Raw genomic sequence first — 22950 nt, 5'->3', positions numbered from 1 at the left:
ATCTAAACCCTTTCTTCTGCTCTATACACAAAACGTCTAAAATTTATGATGAGGCAAATGGAACACTTTCATGAGTTAACTGTTCTCTAGACTGAATAGCAGAAACATTTCAGGCAATCAAAAAGCAAGTAGGGGGACTTCCCTGGTGGCTCAGTGGTTAAGAATCTGCCTGGCAATGCAGGGGACACGGATTTGATCCCTGGTCTGGGAAGATCCCACATGCCGCAGAGCGACTAAGTCCGTGTGCCACAATGACCGAAGCCCGCATACTCTAGGGCCCGCGAGCAACAACTACCAAGCCCACGTGCCACAACTACTGAAGCCTGCGTGCCTAGAGCCCATGCTCCACAACAAGAGAAGCCACTGCAATGAGAAGCCTGTGAACCACAATGAAGAGTAGCCCCCGCTCGCCACAACTAGAGGAAGCCCACGCACAGCAACAAAGACCCAAAGCAGCCAAAAAAAAAAAAAAAAGCAAGTAGGAAAACCCAGCTTTAATTGATTCCTCAGAGAATTTTTTTTCCAGATTATAAATTCTTATATTTTCCATTTTGTTGTTTCAGGAGATACACAAATGAAATGCAGGATATTGGAAAATAAAATGCTGAGAAGTAGGATGATACAAAAATATACCTACTTTGCCTGTATGGAACTCTATCAGGGGAATAAAACCAAAAGTGAACGAGGGAGTTTTTCACCCTGGCAAAAGTATAGGCTTCATCTGGCCTGGAGAGAGCCACTGTGCAAGACACCTTGTGACAGTACCTGGAGGGATGTCAGTGGGGCTCCCAGATAGGAACATTGTACAGACCCCTACCCAGAGTGACTATATGGGGCTCGGGGGGAGAAATGCCCATTGACAAGGCCTCTCCTGGCCGCAGGGTCTTCTGTGCAGCTTCCTGGATTGTGACCAATTAGTCATCCACACATCAGCATTTTCTGTCTTTAGAAGCAATCATTACATTTGCCATTGGCGAGTGTGATCTGTGTATTCGTGGAACAGCTTGACTCAACTGTAGTAGATTTAGAAATGCAGTCCTGGGGGTCTACTCTGTTGTAATTCCCTTAATTTTCTATCTGAATACTTACAAGCTTTATGATTGTGCTATTATGTACTTATAGTCATAAGAATTCAATTTTAAACAAAATATTCTTTAGTATCCTTTTTCATATGTATTTTCATCCCATATGTAAAGCTTGGGATAAAAAAGTACAATCAGTTGAAGGGTAGAACATTTTAAAAAACACTAATTTACCTTGTTCTTCAAATTTTTTAAGGTTTAAAAAAGCTATTAGTATTTTAAAGCATTTTAAGAATTATTATAAATCCCCTCTCAGAATATCTGTCTCTACTGGGGTGAGATCATGTTCCTCTATTGTGAGCACACAGTAGGAACTCAATAAATGCTTGTTCTGAGAGTACATGACTATAAACAGATACTTACGTTTCTCTTTCACCATAATAGGTAATGTCTATGAGTAGTGTTATCTCTGACAGTGGCATTAATATAACAAAACTAAGTTTAGGATAAGAATTGATTTTAAGTCATACTAGAAGAATGGGAAATTTAAAAGTGGAAATATAAAGTCTAGGGTCTGTCCATGAATTTCCAAATATAACATGCTTGACCAGGAAAATAGAAATGAATATTTTGAGTGAACTCCAGATAAAGGAAATTATCAATACAAAGCCATGTAAATTTAAATTAACATAAAGGAAACATAATTACTTGTAAAAACAACCGTATACATTAAGAGAAATGATACTGTCTTTGAACTTGCATTCTCAATCTGTCTGTGCAAAATTGCTTGTAGTGTCTCCAAACAGGCATCTGTGGTCAGATGCGTCGAAAACATTCCATGAAATGGTATATGTCAGAGCAACAGAGCCTGCTGTTTCCTTTAACTAGATGGAGTCTGGCCAGGTCATGGCTGTGCTTTGGAACGACTCGTCTGGATGTGTGAAACCTGCAGGACAGGCAGCAGCAGCTGGAAGGCATCCTGTATGTATGTGGTGCTATTGCAGCCCTATGAAGGGAGAAAATTGTGGTTGGAGGGTTATTGTCAGAGTTCCAGCTTGACAATTCCTCCCATTTGATAATGTTCCTTCTCCTCATACCCCACACTATTTTAGAATATTTTTCTTTTAATGTTGGTGCTTAAAAAAGATATAAACACATTTCTTTGGATGTTTCTATTCTGTCTCTGACTGCCTGGGTTTCCTCTTAGCTGCGTCCTCCAGAACCTGCCTCTATGGTTCCTTGTCTCTTCTTGTCAACTCCATCCCCCTCTGTGGCTTTGTCTTAAACGATAACATTTGTTGTCACCACATTGTTATTCTTGTACCTTGGTAGTTTCCCTTAACGATAACACCCAATTCCTAAACGCATTGCTATAAATACATAGGTAGCCCTCCCTGACTTTTGTAATTTCCAAATTTTGCATTTGACAGGTACTTCAGACAGCAAGAAACTACTGTATATGCATTGCCCATGTTCAAACTCAACTTGTCAACACCTTGTGGCTTCAGTGGGGTGCCCTGGGGCTACAGATGTGCCAGTTCCTTAGAGATGGTCCCTAATAGAAGGTTTTCCCCACTAATTACAGGTGGAACACAGTGCCTCTAAGTCAAGAATGAGGCCTCCTGGGCTTCTCTTCTTCGATCTTACATCGTTACTTCTGGCAAAGCCACAGCTGTACGGGGCAGCTGCATGTCCATGTTACAATGTCCTGGTGGGTGGGCAGGCCACGGAGTGAGCGGTCACAGAGGGTCTTGCCTCTGGTCACTGAACGGGCAGATGATAAACATTCTACTTGTCATTTTTGCCAGTCTGGAGCTTAGACCTAGCTAAACTCAAGGTTATGTAAATGGAGGGAAGTCCCCATTTTTATGAAAATCACCACTGAGCAAGAATACCTCATTGCAGCCAGTTATCACAGTGTTAAATCTGGTGTCAAACTTGGCAGCAGAAATGTGCTTCTGTCGGGGGGAAACAGCAACAGAAATAACATGCGAGCTTAGCGTTTCTCTTTATAATCAGAATTCTTGAAAATGAGGTATTGCTGCTTCACCCGAGGGTTTACAGCTGGTTTAACTACACAAATGTACTCAGAAAAGACTGCAGACGATAAAATTTAGAATTGCAATAACACTTGCTGCCTGGGAGAAATACACACACAAAAAAAATGTAGCTCTAACATTTGCTTTGATTCAGAAGCACTTTCGCTCCAGGAGGCCACTTACCTCTAACAGTACACTATTGATCATGGGGTTAAGGACCTCAGCCTTCTTGTTGCTCTGTGGAATCAAAAGGATGAAATTGACAGATTAGGTGCTCATACTCCAAGGCTTTCCCAGAAAATGCAGATGCTGGCTTTGTTGAGGAATCTCTTAGAGAAGAAGGGGAGAAGTGGAATGCTTACTACAGACAAGGCTTCATATTTGGTGCTTCCCCTACACGATCATTTAATTTTGACAGAAATCTTAGGAGGTAGGTAGGTACCATGATAACCCCGATTTAAAGATGAGAAAATAGGGGACGTCCCTGGCGGTCCAGTGGTTAAGACTTCGCCTGCCAGTGCAGGGGGTGCGTGTTCAATCCCTAGTTGGGGAGTTGGGGAGCTAAGATCCCACATGCCTTGCTGCCAAGGAACCAAAACATAAAACAGAAGCAATATTGTAACAAATTCAATAAAGACTTTAAAAATGGTCCACATCAAAAAAAATCTTAATAAAAAAATTTAAAAAAATAAAGATGAGAAAATAGTAATCAGGAAGGTTGAGTAACTTGCTTAAGGTCATGTAGCTAGAAATTTACACTCAGACCTTTTAAACTACTTAAAGCTCGTAGCAGGTCTGGGATTAGGGGGAGGTGAGTGAGGCTGAGTTGTACAGGGTCGGATTCAGTCTTTATTTAAATTTTTGATATTTTGTTCATCATGATTTTTTGGTGTTAATTTTGATTTTTAAAATACTGCATTAAAATATTTATCTAGATGACTGAGGTTGTTTCTTTGTCTCTTTTTGTGGGGGGGGGAGTCCCCTTAAATTTGGTAGACATGTTATGTACTTTTACTTGCCTATCCTAGTTCCAGACCTGGTCTGTAGTCTTTTTTCTTTTAAATGCAAACACGGGTACTTGATTATAGGGTGTGTCTTCAAGGTTGGCAGTAAAGTTAAAACACTCTTAAATATAACTTGCAAACAGGTCAGCATATCCCAGTTTGCAAAACATGGAAAACGCAGAATACAGAACCTGATATTAAGTAGGTGTTCAAAAAGTGGGAGTCAGTGTTCATGTCGCCGTTATTATTATGTCCAGTCTTCTCTATCTAAAATGTTCAATCCACTCTTAGACAATAAATAATTACAGGGACTAGAAAGAAGAGGGCAGTCTTAATAGGCTGCTTTCCCTCACTGTACTTGAAAGACTTTATGACAAACAAAAGTATATAAATGAACTATTTCTTCCCAGAGCAGCCCACTTTCACTGACATTACTCTACCGAGGGTTAAGTAATGTCCTACTGGGGAAACCAGAATGGAGTCTTGGGAAAAACTCTTTAAAAACCCAGTCATTTTAGTAAGTAACCAGAAAATCCATTATGGTTTGCTTTCATGTTTATTTGATTATCAATAAACCTCTAAAATATAATCAAAATGAGGGCAATAAAATGGCATCGGTTTTCAGAATCAATGAGATGTGCAAGCAATTTAAATAGAGTCTGGAGAGCAATATATACTCATTAACTTCAAGTCATGAATAATGGCTCTTTTAGAGAATACAAACAATGACGATGTGAATGATTCATCACAGCACAAGATGAGAGGTACTGTTGTCGTGAGATGGTGTTTCAGTAAACTCCATTTAGACTTGGCTTTTTCTTTCTCCAAACGATAATCTGTGTGTTCCTGATTGTGTTCATACAAACATTTGGACACAAGCGTGTGTGTGTGTATTTTTTTTCTTTTTTCTTTCTTTTGCGGTACGCGGGCCTCTCACTGTTGTGGCCTCTCCCGCTGTGGAGCACAGGCTCCGGACGCGCAGGCTCAGCGGCCATGGCTCACGGGCCCAGCCGCTCCGCGGCATGTGGGATCTTCCCGGACCGGGGCACAAACCCGCGTCCCCTGCATCGGCAGGCGGACTCCCAACCACTGCGCCACCAGGGAAGCCCTGTGTGTGTGTATTTTATGTGTGTGTATTTATTCAAGTACACATTTATCTGCTAGAGCTTTGCTACTCAAAATGTAGGATATGAATTAGGAGCACTGTTAGCACTTGGGAGTTTGTTAGAAATGCAGAATCTCAGTCCTCATCCTAGACCCACTGAATCAAAATCTGCATTTAATAAGCTCTCTAGGTTATTTGCTTGCACATTAAGGTTTGAGAAGCACTGTGCTGGAATACAATACATTAAACGGAATAGAAAGCAATACCATGAATATCACCCACTAACATAAATTAATTAATGTTTAACATGAATCATATAAAACATATAACACACATAGACACAGACATATACATCCTCATCACTAGGCAACCGTAGAGAACCAAACAGTTAGCTATCTGTCTGCTGTGTCTGATGGGCAGCCAACTGGGAGTTGAGTCAACTGGGTGAATCGTTCACCCTTCTGAGACTCAGTTTCTCAGGTAGTAAACTGGAAAGAGCGAGAAGAGGGTACAGTAGAGCCTTGGGAAGCTGAGTTGCCAAGGTCATTCCATCCTGATTAAGAGCTCACACCTCTCTGTAAATCTAGCAGTTACACCAAAGTCCATGGGCATCAGTTAACTTAGATGATGCCAATCACATAAATGTATTTTATCAAGCCTATCCTATCAATGAGCTTCTACCCTCCCCCTTCACTCTGCCTGTTTACAGTGAAGCTCTATTGCTGAAGGCCTGAAATTAGACAAATATAAAAGCTGGTCTTTTACAAAATAGGAGAAGCAAACCATATGCTTTGACAGCAGAATGAATAGTTGGTATGTAACTCATCCTTTATCAACTAAGCCACTTACAGAAGTCTGAGAGGCACACAAATCGGACAGCCCAGTCCACAATCATTTTGCTTTTTTTGAGACCTGCTCTTTGCCTGGGGTGGGGGTGCGAAGAGGTGTACCCCAGCAGCAAAGTAGGTCTACATGATACGACCCTGTCCTCATCACTACTGGAGACACCAAGATGCATATCTGAGCCTTTCAAACCTTCTCACCCAGGATCCTGGAATTTGAATGAAGAGAACCAGGAACTGCTGTAGTTGAGTCACATTAATAACAACACTTCAGAGAGAAGGTACATGAGCTCTGGTGATGGGTCCCCCACGGCTGCTCATATACCTCCACTACCTTTAATAAGCTCCCCTTTCTGTCTAAATTATTTAGTGCTTGTTTCTGTTACTTTGTGCTAGGAAGAGATATGTTGAAGTCCTAACCTCCAGTATATCAGACTGTGACCTTATTTGGAGATAGGGTGTTGCAGATTCAATTAGATAAGATGAGGTTGTACTGGTCATACCTTAATCCAATATGACCACTGTCCTTATAAGAAGAGGGAAATGTGGGCACAGACACACACACAGGGAGGATGATGTGAAGATAGAGAAAGAAATGGGGGTTACACTGCTGCAAGCTAAAGAATGCCTGGGAAGCTGGAAGAGGCAGAGAAGGGTCCTTCCCTAGTGGCTTCAGAAGAAGCATGGCCCTGCCAATACCCTACTTTCAGACTTCTAGCCTCCAGAATGGTGAGACAATACATTTCTGTTGTTGAAGTCACCCAGTCTGTGGTACTTGTCAAGGCAGCCCTAGGAAACTAATTCATTTGTAACCCAAACACCCTAGCTAAAACAGGAAGTGAAACTTGCTGTTTCTCTTGTAAAGAATCATCTGCCTTTGCATCCAGGGCCTTAAAAGGAAAAGAAGAAAGGTTGAAAAGGAATAATTGCCACTGTCTTCTCCAATCCCATTAGGTTGAGTTACAAAACATGACTGATTTCTAAAGAAAAGAACCAGAAGCCACAGCTCCAAATGAATGCCGAACCTTTCAAAATTGTTGTCTTGGGAACAGAAACACTTCTACAGATTGGTGAAATTTTTTTCTTTTGGTCAAAGTTGAAGTGTAACAATAAAGCAGAATTATTTTACTAGAGATTGTGGAATTATATATCGCAGATGTTAAATAATAGAAGGAACCTTAGTGAACAAATAAAGGAAATGAGGCCCAGAGAGGTTTGAAAATCCACCCAATACCCTGTATGTCTGATATGGTCGCATCAGGGCTAGAACTCAGTCAGATGAGAGCCTTAAGCTGCCTATAGCTAAAGAAGATGCTCAGGTCTCATTTTAGCAAATGTCCCGGCAGAGCTTCTGCTTTGTGGAGCTATCAAAGAAGGTACTATGTCCTCCACTTCATATCACAGCCCCATGTAGGCCTTCCCCTCAAAAAGGTGAAAAAAGAATCAGTATCATAATCTTACCCCAACAGTGGTTAAAGAATTTGTGAACTTCTTTGATAAGGAGGCCACTTCCTTGCACATTGCAGTAGTTAATCTGAAAGAAGAAAAAAAGAGATTTGGGTATTTTTAATAAAGAAAAATAATTGTATTGTTAACACAATTATTGATATTAATACAGTATTCCCTTTAAAAGAAGGGCACTCAAGTTTGAAGATGCTCTGTAGAAATATTTTCCTCAGTATTCTTCCATGATTCACAATCACAGTTTAATCTAATTCTCACCCTACCTCTTTATCGAAGCAAAGGCATATGCAGGAAAATACCAGGCTTGAGCTCCACAAGGGGTATAAAACTCTTGCCAAGGGACTTTTCTCCAGCATTGTTCATTTGAAAATAATAATGAACATTCACTGAGATACTATGTTAAATACTTTGATATGCATAATCACATTTAATCTGCATAATGACCTGATTAGGGTCCATTATTATTCCCATTTTATAGATGAAGAAATTCAAACTCAGATGTCTCTTCATATCTTGATTATGGGTTTTTTTTTTTTTTTTTTTTCGGTACGCGGGCCTCTCACTGTTGTGGCCGCTCCCATTGCAGAGCACGGGCTCTGGATGCGCAGGCCCAGCGGCCATGGCTCACAGACCCAGCTGCTCCGCGGCATGTGGGATCTTCCCGGACTGGGGCATGAACCCGTGTCCCCTGCACTGGCAGGCAGACTCTCAACCACTGCGCCACCAGGGAAGCCCTTGATTATGTTTTTATGAGATGCCTCAAAATAAAGATCCTGTAGAATATGTTTTTTAAGACTTACATCAAATACATCAAAACTTTACCCCAATGTTTATTCCAGCCATCACGCCTAGGACTTTACCCCAAGAAAATAATGCAAGATAGATACAAATATTTAACAAAGCAATGTTTGTCATAACATTATAGATGATGACAAAAGCTGAAAACAATCTACCTAACAATGGTGCATTTTGCCTGATTTTTTTAAACAATAAGTATGTAAGACTTTTATGAAGTGATTAAAATGCTATTGGCAAAACAATAACTCCAAGTTAAGAATCTTACATGTTAAAAGATCTAGTGATGTCAGTAGAGGCAAGTTTTGTTCTGATAAATAGGGGTTCTGTCTAAGCTATGTATTCAGGTTTGTTGAGCTATATCCATCTATCCCTCCTTCCACTCATCTATCCATCCAACTACTCATCCATCCACCCAACCATCCAAAACTTATCTGCAGGAAGGGTCAGGAGTAAGGCCAAGAGATAGCAAAGAGCAGTTCTGCCTATGTTCTTGGGCAGGTGGGTGGAAAGGCACTTACTGTACAGACATATATGAGGCCTTATTACATTTTGCTTGGAGTAGCTTGGTAAGGTTGGGACAATCAGGGGCTGAGAATCAGACAGGAGCTAAGGGTAAGGTTCTGCTTTCCATACTCAGAAACTTCTGACTTCAGCCCTCCTCTTTCCAATCAGCATGCTAATATAAAACAGTACTCAGATGTTTTCCTCAATACTTGAAACTTTTCCTATGTCGCCCTTTCCTCTTCCTTCTTTACGTCGAGACAAGTACATATTCTTTGCAGGCATTTTAAGGGCAGGATTGTGCAGTGCTTATAATATCTTGGATTTTCACATGTTTAGATAGGAAAATCTACACTAGATCACAAATCTGTACAAGTGAGGAAAAATGCCATCAGAGACACTAATAATGACTTTTTGGAAGGTCCTTCCACCAAAAATTTGCTCCCCAACCTACAATGCCAAATGTAGTAGTAAGTGAAGACTAGTTAGCTAGCAAGTGAGTGAATGTGTTGAGATGTGTGTGTGTGTGTGTCTGTGTGTGTGTCCCCATATATTTTTAGGAGGCTCTTATTTGGGCTCCTGTGTCTATATAATAATGAGAGGGCGTTTGGACCTGTGCTGATTTTCTATACCATAGCTTACAGTCATATGTGTAAAAGTTAATGGCTTATTCTTCAGCTCCATAATCAATTATTTTAATGAACACTCCATACCAGCTATTTTCATGTGTATAACATTATATATATATACACGTTTTTATTTCACTAAACTAATAATAGTAGCTTACTGAAGAATAAACATATGATAGCAAATACGCACGCAAAAGCAATCCACGGTGAACTGGCTTATGTTAGTGACCATCATTGCCAGAATTCAGAACATGCAGAGCTTGTGTAAGTCCCTCGGAACAGTGGGGGTGTGTTTGCATATTTCTGTGAAACTAGTTGAGAAGGTCCATTAAGGTGTCTTTTATCTGTGTGGCATGTTGAAAATGTAATTATATTCAAAGGTCTGTACTTTCAAGATTCTGATCTATTAAAAGAAACACTTAGCTCTGAATGATTTAGGGTGTCTTCCCTCAAATCTCTTCATAAATAATTCCTGGAATGTCTAGCTAATTATTACTGTTCTCGCTAACTTGGCTCATTTCTTAAGAGAGTTCTTAATTCTTAAGATGACCACAGAACAATGGAATTAGTTGACATAAAATCTGAATCTTTAGTAGCTGAGGGTGTATGCGTGTGTGTGCGTGTGTGTGTGCATTTGAATGGCACGTATACATAAAATTGGAAAAATAAGAATTAAAAGTAACATTTACTTTATCAGAACTTTTGCTTGGTCATGAGCTGGTTTTTCCTCTTCTTGTCCATGAAGAATTAATTCTGCTACTTTATGAAGCTGCTCAATACAGCGAGCTGTTACTTCTGCCAGGCTTTCGATGGACTGCATGTATGCTTCCTGAAAGCAAAAAGTACAAGTCAGAAAATTATTCATGGAGAAGATGCTTTCTAAAAAACTCCTGTGACATTAAAACAATTACATAATTCCTGGAAAAAATCCCCCAAAACAAATATGACCTGAAAAAATTTACCCAAAGATTAATGGGTGTACCTAAGACTTTTCTAAGTGGAAATACTACCATAAAACAGAAGTGTCACCAGGTCCCAGGGACATAACAAGCCTTCTTCACAGCTGGGTCCCCAGTTCTCAGAGCAGTGCTGGGCACACAACAGACATGAAAGCGTGTGGAAGGGTGGCTGAATTGAACAGACCTCAGTGGACATTTTTCTTTAGAGCGATCTAATTTGAAATTTTCCTTCTCTAAAATTAAAATTCAACGTAAAATGAAGTTATTACAAACTCATTTGTGAACATAGGCAGATTATAAATTATGCACATATAAATTTATTAAACTACAGAATAAAAACTGTGGCAATGAAATTCTTTTTTGGAAAAAGCTTCAATTACCTCATTAGTTATGGGGCATAAGGACATGTTATGGTTACAAATTTGATATGATGGAATTTTACCCTAAAGATAAATCAACTATGTTCTTAAATATCTTTTTTCCTTTAAATTATAACTGTAACGCTATGGAGGAAAGCTACAATATCTATGCTAAATCATGAAATGTCCTGGTATAGAGAAATTTTAGTGTTTATTACATTAATACTCATATTTCTATAGTGTGGAATAGGGTATAAATGAAAATGAAATGGCTTTGCCTCACTTAAAATTAGGCTGCTAATAAAATGAACATAATATTACTGCTCTTTAGGCGGACGATCTGTAATGCGTTTACCTCGACTGTCTTAGTTTTCCTTTCTTCCTTCTTGTCTTCTTCGGGGTTTTCAGGTTTCTCTTCCTTTTCTTCCTTCTCTGTTGTGTCCTCTGACTCTTCGGCCACGTCTACTGGCACCACAGTTTGATCCTCTTCCACCCAGTCATGAGCTTTTTTCATGGCCTGCAAAGGCCCCCAACCAAAGCAATACGTTTATTGTACAAATATGGAGACACAAAAGCCAATCCCACGACTTGGATCAAACCCTAAACCGCCAAGGGTGGTTCTCTGTACATTTAAAGAGTGATGGGGCAATTCCTCAACTTCCTTAAAAACACCTTGTTATTGCTTTCTGGTAAAAAATACAGTAAGAAAAAGGGACAGAGTAGAAAGAATGTATGGAGAGAAAACTGCAGGGCCTGAAGAATTTTTGGTAAAGCATTCTAAAATGATACTCAGGGCTTCCCTGGTGGCGTAGTGGTTAAGAATCCACCTGCCAATGCAGGGAACACGGGTTCGAGCCCTGGTCCGGGAAGATCCCACATGCCGCAGAGCAACTAAGCCCGTGCGCCACAACTACTGAGCCTGCGCTCTAGAGCCCGCGAGCCACAACTACTGAGCCCGTGTGCCACAACTACTGAAGCCTGTGCGCCTAGAGCCTGTGTTCTGCAACAAGAGAAGCCACTGCAATGAGAAGCCCTCTCACCGCAACAAAGAGTAGCCCCTGCTCACCGCAACTAGAGAAACTCTGTGCACAGCAACAGAAGACCCAATGCCGCCAAAAGATAAATAAATAAAATCTTAAAATAAAAATAAAATGATACTCAGATAGGAATAAAAATGACCGTCACTTTGGAAAAGCCATAGTATATTTTTCACTTTTTGTGACCAACTGTAAAATTTCATATATATATATATATATATATATATATATATATGAAATTTAGCCAGGGTCATTGCTAAAGCAAATTTCCTCATCTGCTATGTCTCATGAAGCCCTTAATATTTCATGAACCTAATAATGTATCGCACCGGAAGATGAAGGATGGCTCTGCTCCTCTCCAGCCATGCCAGAACCTCGCAGGGCGGGGTCGGGGGGTGGGAACAAGAGAAGAACTGTGATGAATTTCACTTCACATGAGTGCAGTTTGAGCAACTTGTGGCCTTAAAAGTTTTTGAACAAGCAGACACCACCTTCCCTATCTGTTACTCCCTGAATTTTGAAAGGGCGGACTTACCAGCTTTTATATTATAGTTTAAGCTGTTTGCTTAAGTTGCGTCTGAGCTTATGCAAAACTTACTTCTCATTTGAAAGCCTGCATGTCAAAGTTTAATGTGTCATGGTGTTGATGGCAAGTTAATGGGGAGAAGATTAGGGGAGACGAAACCTAACAAACCATGCTTGGTGTGTCCTCTTTTAGGGACAAAGGTTTACCTACGTAAATAAGCCAGTGAGACCTCGGAGGCACCACACACACTCTCTGAGCTGCTGCAGGTGCTGTGTGGAGATGAACGAGGCAATTTCCCTGCTGTGTTCAAGTCACTGGCCTGCCAGAATCAGTGACCTCTATCAGAGATAAAGAAATTGCTCATCTCTCCACCTCACTGCCTCAGTCTGCCCTTTCCTCACCCACCTTGATGAGTGAGGACCTGTGTCAACCACCGATCGCTAAAGAGAAGAAAGAGAGCGGGTGGTGGTGGGATGAACTGGGAGACTGGGATTGACAGGTATACACTGATGTGTATAAAATGGAGGACTAATAAGAACCTGCTGTATAAAAAAATAAATAAAATAAATTCAAAAAAAAAAGAGAAGAAAGAGAGAATGGGAAAAATGACAGTTTTAAGTAATTAATGATCAGTGACCTCATTAAGAAATGCCATCGCAAGACCTTGTAGGAACTTGCAAAACATCCAGTGTTACTCTCAGAGGAAGCCAGACAGCGAAAGCTCAGATGGTCTTAGACACGACGAAGCACCGGCTTTCCCGTGGGAGGGGTTGTGTGAGTGGCCTGGCTCTGGCAGATGTGCTTTCTCTGCCTAATGCTGGCATGTCACTTTCGAGGGGAGGGGAGATGGAATTTGAAAAAGCCCTTTGGTGATTCTGCACCTTCTTTCCTCCTCTAGGCTGAGGGTAACCACTGATCTGATCTAAGACCCTATTTTAAGGAGAAATGACTTGTTCAAGGTCACAAGGTAATTACCAGTGAAACTGCAACTAAAATGCAGGTCTCGCGACACAGCCTAGCAGGTTCTCCGCAGCCACATTTCATGATGTTGCCTCCTCGAATCTTAATTACTGACCTGGGACTCCCCTCCCGCTATGTGCCATTGGGACTTGGGGTTTTTCTATTTCAGGTGGATTTCTGGATTTTACAACCGAGACCTTTAAAAAAAACAAAAAAAAACCAACGAGCAAAAACTGAGATTCATATGGTGCTGACCTTATTGAGTTTGTCAGGCGTGGCCGCAACATGCAATTCAAAGAGAAGCTCTGTAAGCATGCTAGCAAATTCTTCTCCCTCTTCTTCTATCCCTGGAAATAGAAAATGACAGAAGTAAGAAGCATGATTTATTTTTCATCCTTCAGAATGTGGCAGCTCCCCCAACCTTACAGCCCACAGTCAGAGTATAAGTGGGGGCAGCAGCAGCCCACCCTCCAGCCGCTGGGCAAAGACGAGTTGTGCCCATGTATGAGCACAGAGGCGAGGCAGCAGGCTGCAGCTGGGCGAGGGGCTGGTGGAGCCTTGCTGCTCGCAGCTCTAGCTGGGGCACCCCTGGGCTGGCCCGAAGGGCACGTGAGGGCAGGGAGGGACCTACTGGTCTTGTTCACAGCTGTAGGTGGTCAGTAGCTGTTTGCTAAATGACTGAATGAACAAATGAATGACCCTTCTCAGGCTTGAGAGCCCTGGGACAACACTGTGTTTATGACTTACAGTACTGTTATGCTTAGCATTGCAACCCTTAATGATACTCAGGGTACCCTTTTAGGTCCACAGAGCCACAGTACTGAGCAAGCAGAATTTTGTAAACACTAGAGTTTTATATAAACTATATTGTTAAGTGTTACAAAGATATAAACATAGGGAGATTAAAAATATTTGAGAGTAATCAACACTAAATTAGGATACACGTACTCTCTGTAGCTCCAGCTTTTAAATGTGCATTCGTTCTATAGGACAGAGAAATACACCAATAACTTGTAGCAAATGTTTTAGGAAAATCATCACAGAGAAAAATGGATATAAATAAAAAACAGATGTTAAAGAATGTTGCAACAAAGAATACCTATGACTACAATTCTTGGTCTGTATGTGTGGCCGAGAAGATCTTCACCAAGTCAATAAAAAGAGAAAATATCTTTTAAAAATCTTTTCACAATAGTGGTAAACCAAATTAGAGACCCACGGCAGTGTGATAAAATTACACTCTGCTGGTAGGACAAACATGCAAATCATTAGCTAATGTTATTAAACGCAGAGGAGCCCAATATTAAATTTATCTAAAAATGATAGTTCATTACATTTTCTAAGACTACCAAATAAATTATTTAGGTGTTAGGGGGCTTTTAGGAATGCAAGTGCTTACAAGAAAAAATATGATGAGAATGCTGTGGTTTCTCCCAGAATTTTGCTCCTGGATTGTCTGCTCTCCCTCACTAATGAGATTGCTCTCGACAGCTTTTAGTTAATCCCTCACCTTTCTGGAGTTGTAACACTCCATCATATTGGATTGATTTAATGACAACCCTGCTATTCTTCTCTCCTATTCTTCTTTAGGTGTCTAAATGACATTTATTTATTAAATTAAGTTAATTAAAAGTAATTGTGTTTTGATAATCTGGAACTGCCCTTTAGGAAAATGGACATATTATGGGAGGTAACACGGTTCCATCACTTAAAGAGAGATTAATCTACCATTTCTTTCTTTTTTTTTTTTTTGTGGTACGTGGGCCTCTCACTGTTGTATCCTCTCCCGTTGCGGAGCACAGGCTCCGGATGCGCAGGCTCAGCAGCCATGGCTCACAGGCCCAGCCGCTCCGCAGCATGTGGGATCTTCCCGGACCGGGGCACGAACCCGTGTCCCCTGCATCGGCAGGCGGACTCTGAACCACTGTGCCACCAGGGAAGCCCAATCTACCATTTCTTAAGCATGCTGTTCAGGACTTCAATTTTTTTTTTTTTTGGTCATATTAAAAAATCTCCATTTACTGAAGCTCTATATTAACACCGGAACATAACACATGTAGTAACATTTTCTATTTAACAGTATTGAATCAAGTTTTCTCTCCAAGAAATTGCACTAGTTGGGGATGCCATACTGCATTCACTTACACTGGAAACAATATTTCTTTGATGTTAGGGAGAATTTGGGATCCTGTTTTTATCCGTTCTGAATGACACCCCCAGTAAGGCAAAGGTCTACCTCAGGTATCATAAACTGAAGAAAAATAGCCTGTATCTTTTTGGTGATTGTTACTCTGGAAAAGAGGCATCTACATTAGCTCATCTTGGGTTCAGAATACTAGCTGCATGACCTTTGACAGCTAGTATCTTAGTTTCTTCATTATTAAAGCAAAGACAAGATTGTCATCCTTTGTGACTTTGTAGAAACACACAAATGCTCAAAACCATTGTTCTCCATCTGTCTCTTTGATCTTGACCTTTTCCTATGCTTCAGTATAATTGATTCTTCTATTTTGATGCAGTGAGCATATCTCATTAAACTGAAGGCACATGAGGTCAGCATGCGGGTCTAAAGCGGGAGATAGTATTTAAAAGACAGTTTGCAAATGCTTAGAACAATTTTGCCCCGAGCATCTAGGCTGAAGCATTTGAGCTCTTGTGTTTGAGCTTTGATTAAAGATATGTAACACGTCTGGGCACAAAATGCTTCCAGAGAGTGATGTACATGCTATGCATGTACACTATCACAAGTACAATCGTAAATAAAAGTTGTAACTTATTGCATCTTTACTATTTTCCTGGAATTGTGTTAGCACTTTTAATAATAATAACAGCTAACACTTCGAGCAGTTCTGTGTGCCAGGCTCTGTAATATGTTTTTGCATATATTATCTAATTTGATCCTTACAATAGCCCTTAGGAATAGGTATCACTGTCTCCATTTTACAGGTAAGATACTGAATTTCAGAAAGGTTATATAACTTGTTCAAGGACAAATAGCAAGTAAGTAGTGAAAATGTTGCAAATAAGACCCTTCAGATGATCCCAGGAGAAGCCAGCCTTGTGTGTCCAAGGTTGCTTAAGTTTTCAGCGTAACCTACGTGAAACAACTGTCTAGTGCCTGGTGATGACGTCAATCACTCTCCATGTACACAACAAATGCTTTACTATATTCTGCTCCCAAATGGACAACTTCATCATTAAGCACGTCCAACTTTGGGAACCTCTTCTCCTCTCTCAAGGAAGCCTTGCTTCTCACAAAATACGTTCTAGTCTCCTTGGGGTCATGTCATCGTCTGGCTGGAAGAGCGTGTACCTGGCTCACTTTAGTGATTGACTAAATCAATCAAACCTGACAAATCATGCCTTGATGCACCCTGTGCCTTTGTATTTTTTGGGTGACGTGTAGGCCACTTACAAATACACCCTAACTCCTACACACAGAAATTAAAAGGAAGAAGAAAAATATGAAAAGAAATCCATTGAAAGACCTGCCCACCATCAAGATCAACCACATTCAACAACTTCCACGTGCAGGTAAAAAATCAGACACTGGAGCATAAACTCCAGTCATCAGGGCCCTGTTGAGTGCACTGTGCTCTTTGTTCACTTGACCAGATGCATTTGCTGTGTGCCTGTGACATGACAGGGACACCAGAGAAATAAAGGTGCCTCACTCAGCAGTTCCCACCCAAAGGACAGGAGGACTATAGGTCAATGTGACCAGCTCCTGTAAAAAGAGCAGATGCACAGAGAATTTGGAAGTGAGCAGGAGAAGCACCTGAATTAAGTAATTCTCTCCTGTTCAAAGGGCTATGCTTATTAACAGCAGTTTCTAAGGACGGCACCAATCGTTTGTCTTGTTATTTAACTGGCTACTTTCCTTTACCTTGCACTTCTTGATTCTCTTCATTCTCTAATTCTTTGGCTGCAAAGATGTCTTTAATGGAAATTAGGTCATTTTTTAAGACTTCCAGCTTCTCTCCATCAAGTGATGCTAAAAATGACTGAACCTGAAAAAAAGAAATAGGTCAGCATAACTCTCATCTTTTCTTCTCATTAATGATGTTTACGTACAGCTGTGCCCAGTTCTCCCAGGTGATTCATGGTGTGGGAGTTAACACTGGGTTGAACGTTGGATTTAACTGCCTAGTAACTGTGCAACTTTGGGTAAGTTACATAAGCTCCTTGGGCCTCAGTTTTCCCATGTTTTTAATTGAATATATTTGACAGATAACATAGTGTAAATTTAAGGTGTATAACGTGTTAATTTGATACATGTGTATATTGTAATATGATTGCCACTGGAGCGATATTTAGCACCTCTATCACATTACATAATTATACTTTCTTTTTAGTGGCTGAGACAATTAAAATTGTAGTCTCTTAGCAAGTTTGATGATTATAGTACAATACTGTTGTCCGTATGCCTCATACTACACATTAGATCTCTATGGCTTATTTACTACTTTTGCAAGTTTGTACCCCTAAGTAACATCTATCTTATCCTCCCCCCAGTCCCCTGCTAATCACCATTTCACTGATTTTTATGAGTTTGACTGTTTTGAGATTCCACATAGAAGTGATATCATGCTTATCTCACTTAGCGTAAGGTGCTCAAGGTCCAACCATGTTGTTGCAAATGGCAGGATGTCCTCCTTTCTCATGGCTGAATAACACTCTATTGTGTATATATCTCACACCTTTTTTAATCCATTCATCTGTTGATGGGCATTTAGGATGTTTCCATATTTTGGCTACTGTGACTAACACAATAAACATGGGAGTGCATATATCTCTTCAAGATCCTGTTTTTGGCTTCCTCAAAAAATTAAAAATAGATCTACCATGTGATCCAGCAATTCCACTTCTGGGTATACACCCAAAGGAAATTTTATGTTTTAAACGGAGAGCCACACTTCATTGTGATCCTTTGTGGGATAAATGAAACAACGAATGTGAAAAACATTGCATAAGTGCAAACAGCAGATGCTAAGTAAATGTTGCTGGTAGCTCTTCTGTCATAGTGGCTGAAAACATACCTTGGTGTCAACCCTGGATTCAAATATCAGCTCTTCGCTTATTAATTATGTGACTTTGGGTAATTTGCTTAACCTTTCTGTGACTCAGTTCTCTTATCTCTAAAATGAGAACTTATAGCATCTACCTTATAAGACTGTTTTGAAGGTTAAATGAAATGATGTACTCAGGAGTATTTATCGTGATGGTCAATAAATTATATATATAATGTAAACAAACATATATGTAAGACAGAAAACAAACTTATGGTTACCAAAGGGGAGAGGGAGGGAGGAGTACGGGATTAACAGGTACAAACTACTACATATAAAATAGATGAGCAACAAAGATTTACTATACAGCACAGGGAATTATACTTACTATCTTATAATAACTTATAATGGAATATAATCTGAAAAAAAACTGAGTCACTTTGCTGTACACCTGAAACTAACAAACTAACAAACAAACTTTAACAATATTGTAAAGCAACCATACTTCAATAAAAAAGTGTATGTAAACAAAAATATAAATAAATATATAAACAAATATATAAATAAAAAAGTGTATGTAAACAAATATATAAATAAATAAACAAACAAACAAATATATATATAAATAAAAAACAAATATATAAATAAATATATAAATATATAAATAAATAGTATATATAAATAAATAATATAAATAAAAACAAATATATAAATAAATAGTATGTATATTACAGACATACATACAAATACACTTGCTAGATGTTTTATTGTACTGGGGTTACAAAAGCGTACAAGATACATTTTTCTTCTCAGAGATCTTACAGTCTCAAGGAGGGAGGCCCATGTGAACAGATAACAGCCACACCAGGTGTGAGTGTAGTGACAGTAGGGGGTTCCCAGCAAGGGGGCTGCAAGGCTCCTTGGGGAGGCGAGAGGGTGGGCAGGGATACTGCACAGAGGATGATGCTTAAACTGGTGTGCTCCCTGTTCACTGTCTTCAGAACCCCTCTTTTGAAACTGTCCTTCATAAGCACTTAAAAATTATTTGTACAGATGGTCAGTCAACCTCTGTGAACCTGAAGACCATTTGAATTTCCAAAATGGTCACAGTGCATGGAGAACCATATAAAAAGTGAAGTCTGACTATAAAGTAGTAAAGTTTTAAATTTTCATTCTGCAGGTCAAACACTTGCTCTGGAGGGAGAGCCAGCAGAGAAGCTGCCATACTCTTTGGATTGTGTTTTCATATTGATTATGGCAGTAGACTTGCAGTCCAGACGAGTGAGAGAGTTAAAGAGGGCATCACCGAGGCCTGACACCATTTCCCTAAAAGTTGCCAATGCACATCATCAGGACATCATGCAACTGGCATCAAGGCTCTGAGAGGAAGTTCAGGGGGAAGTCTTCAACACAAAACCCATTAGGCGCCGAGTTCAGCAGGTGGAAGTGATGCTCCCTGCATGCTGGCCGCCCCCACTCCCTTCTGCCCTGACCTCTTCAGAGTCTTCATTTCAGTTCATACACTCATGTTTAGGGCTCACGGTCCTAGATATGCCCACATCATATCTTTATGCTTCAGATATATTTTCTAAACAGCACTTTTCTCAGAGTAAAGAAAAATGGGTAATTGAATAAATGTTAAAGTACAACGCTTAGTGAAAAAGTATACACACATGTAGGGCCTCTTGGTTTCTCTGTGTCTTCTGCGGGTAGCTATCCTCCAGGAGTGAATGCATTGGGGTTTTAAGATTTGGGCATCTCCCAGGAAGGGTTCTTTTTAGTGAAGTACTCTTTGGTCAGCATCTTTCTATTACAGCATCTCTTTTGCTTCCTCTAGTTCATTCCATTATGCTAGCACGATGTGCATTAAATCTTTACTTCAGTCTGATAATAAATAATAAATAATCATGCACTCCTCAATATTTATGGAATGCTGACTATATGCCTGGCACTGTGCTTAAGCGTTGTCAGGGACACAAGGGTAAACAGTCTGCCTTGTAAATCTTTTCCCTGAAAGGGGGTGTGGGGTGTCATTTTGAGGATTCTTGTTTACTGTTTTGGTTAAGTATAATGACAATAAAAGTATCAGTTTTTCCTTAAGATTTATAGTACAGCACGTTGCCATGCCTGTTGCCATCCTAGAATCAATCTAGTAGGTAGTAATGATTCCTTATAATTCTGTACACCCTGTCTAAGTTTCAGCCAGTGGAATGTTAGCAGACGAGATGTGTACCATTTCTGGGTTAAAGTTTTTAACAAATGGGAACGTCCCCTCTATATTCTCTCTCCTTATGCTGGTGGGATGAAGAAGACAACAAGGCCCTAGAGGAGAGTGAAATCCAATACATTAGACTTGGTCATAGGGGAGTCCACAGGGCCAAAGGGATGTGCCCACCGAGAACCCACACTCCCACTTCTAGATCACTCTCCAGGTGACTGAAGTTTCCCTTTCATGATCTGTATGGACCTCTTCCCCAGGCTGTATTCCCTATGGCGGGACCATCCACTGGAGCGTGCACTCCTAGGCCCAAGGGATGGACAAAGGTGGCCGTTTGCAGGGGATGTGGATGGTGCTTGAACTGGGGCATCCTCACTCGTGCCAATGAGGGTCCTTGAAGCAACAGACAGCTGGAGATAAAGGGAAGAGAGCAGGCAGGAAGGTGATATGAAAATTTGAGGAGTCTGAGAATTCTAAATGGAAACCTGGCCTTCCAGGCCATTATGAAAGTACATTTGTCAAGGAAGGATGACAGAATATGTTTTCTTTAACAGTTTGTTTCCAAAACTCTTTAACTTTGAAATAGTTGGTATGTGCAGGGTTGCCAGATAAAATATAGGATGTCTGACTGAATTTGAATTCCAGATAAACAATGAGTGTCTTCTTGGTATAAGTGTGTATCTCAAATATTGCACAGGACATATTTATACTAAGAAAGTATTCATTGTTTATCTAAAGTTAAAATTTTATTAGTCATCCAGTATTTTTATTTGCTAAATCTGACAACCCCAGTAGGGTCTCCATTTGTATTCTTGCCAGGAGCCTGTGAATATTAGGATGGGACTAGTGGAGCCATAAGATGGACAGAGCCCGGCTTCTGGATCCCTAAATGCTGGAAAGCTGCCTGCTGACCAGACACTCATATCTTGGGCTGTCACAGGAGTGAGCAGAACTCTTACTGGTTTTGACCCATATATTTTTAGGACTATTTATTATAACACCCAGTAACTATTATTACTAAGCCAGGAAAAAGTTCTGCATTTCTCACTATAAAAACTACGAAAATCTCCAGGCTGGGGAAAGAAAGCAGAGCTTGTGGGAGCAGTATGCCAACAGAGGGAAATGCCCCCCTCCAGGGACCAAACTGCCTTCCTGGCAACATCAGTCCTTTGGGGCTCTTTTCTAGAGGACTGGGGCTGTTTTACAGCTAGACCTGCATTGGAACCAGCCAGAGTGGAATGTCTCTCTACCACCGTGATAGATTCAAGGGGCCATGCTCCCCTGTAATGTTTTCAACAATAATAACATGTATATATAAGAATGCAGATAAAAATAAAATGTCATCAACATTATATATGCATATGCACGTGTATGTAAAAATGGCAGCTAACGTTTATTGACCACTTATTATGTATTAGGCATGCTGCAACTAGCTTCACATGGATTATCTCATTTAATTCTTTTAATAATTTTACGAAGTTGGTTATCATTCCCATTTCATCGATAAGGAGATTGAGGTAAGACAGGTCCAAAACCATACAGCTACTGAGTGGCATTTGATCACAAAATGTCTGATCCCAAACCCTGATTTTGTAGGGAAAAGTTTGTTTTTTAGTGGAAAACTACATTTTCCAGATCACACTTTACCAGATTATTGGATTCTGATTCCATGGGAGTAATTTTATAACTCCGTAAAATGTAGATAGCTGATAGCAGTGCAAAACAATAACGAATTTTGCCCAGTGGAGGGACAACCTCTCCTTCTATGGAAAAACCAGGTTTGTGTCCACTTGTACATTCATTTCAAAATTGCTTTATTTCATATGAATTTGTGCTTCTTTGGCTTTTCCTTTGAACCAGTTATAACATCTGTCTGGTTCTTTCATTTAATTAATGAGGTAAGTAAATTCTTTGATTTGTGTTCACTTGGTATCTGCATGAGTCATGATTTTGCTTTAAAAAAATGATCCGTTAACAGTTTAACCACAAGACTGTCAGTGATGGCTGATGGATAACGAAAAAGGAAATAAACACAGAGTAACTTGTAATTCTGTAATCTCGTATGTGTGTGTGTGTCCATCCTGTTTGGTTCTTCGTTACCTGTTATATGGCAGAGGTCATCTTTCCCTGACTAGGTGGGCTTCAAGAATGTCTCAACCCCCCAAAGTCCAAATGTAAGAAGACAAGGCCAACAGAGAGTTAAAAATCACTGTTCGCTTCTAAGGCTTACTTCCAAGTTCAGCCTCCTGTCTGAGGACCTGCCTCTCCCCCAAGTAAATGTCACTGGGATGGCCCATGGCCCCTCCCAGGAAGTCCAGAGGGTACTGCCCTGTGGCCTTCACTGCAAAAACACCCCAGACTACAGTAAGTCTGACTCACAAAAAGAGCAGTATATACAATTAAATGAGTTAATAGTTTTAAAGTGCTTAGATTAGTGATTATATAAATGACATATAAGTGTTTGTTAAATAAAAACAC

The 22950-nt window shown here is 40.2% G+C and overlaps 1 protein-coding gene across 3 annotated transcripts in view; it reads right to left on the bottom strand.

The window, feature by feature from the left end:
- Positions 1 to 479: 479 nt before the first annotated feature.
- The window catches only part of FAM114A1 (family with sequence similarity 114 member A1), a 63359-nt gene continuing 40888 nt past the window's right edge, over positions 480 to 22950 (bottom strand). For all 3 annotated transcript variants that reach the window (XM_073805157.1, XM_033856933.2, XM_033856931.1), the window contains 7 exons: positions 17132 to 17255; positions 13501 to 13592; positions 11078 to 11239; positions 10094 to 10233; positions 7474 to 7546; positions 3245 to 3298; positions 480 to 2028 (listed from right to left, as the gene is read on the bottom strand). In XM_073805157.1, the coding sequence (XP_073661258.1) occupies positions 1927 to 2028; positions 3245 to 3298; positions 7474 to 7546; positions 10094 to 10233; positions 11078 to 11239; positions 13501 to 13592; positions 17132 to 17255 (747 nt within the window). In that variant the 3' untranslated portion in view covers positions 480 to 1926. The remainder of the gene's footprint in view (positions 2029 to 3244; positions 3299 to 7473; positions 7547 to 10093; positions 10234 to 11077; positions 11240 to 13500; positions 13593 to 17131; positions 17256 to 22950) is intronic.

This window comes from Tursiops truncatus, chromosome 5, assembly GCF_011762595.2.
Source record: "Tursiops truncatus isolate mTurTru1 chromosome 5, mTurTru1.mat.Y, whole genome shotgun sequence".
Lineage (NCBI taxonomy): Eukaryota > Metazoa > Chordata > Mammalia > Artiodactyla > Delphinidae > Tursiops > Tursiops truncatus.
The sequence above is the reverse complement of the archived record's forward strand: the minus strand, read 5'-3'. Positions and strand labels throughout refer to the sequence as shown.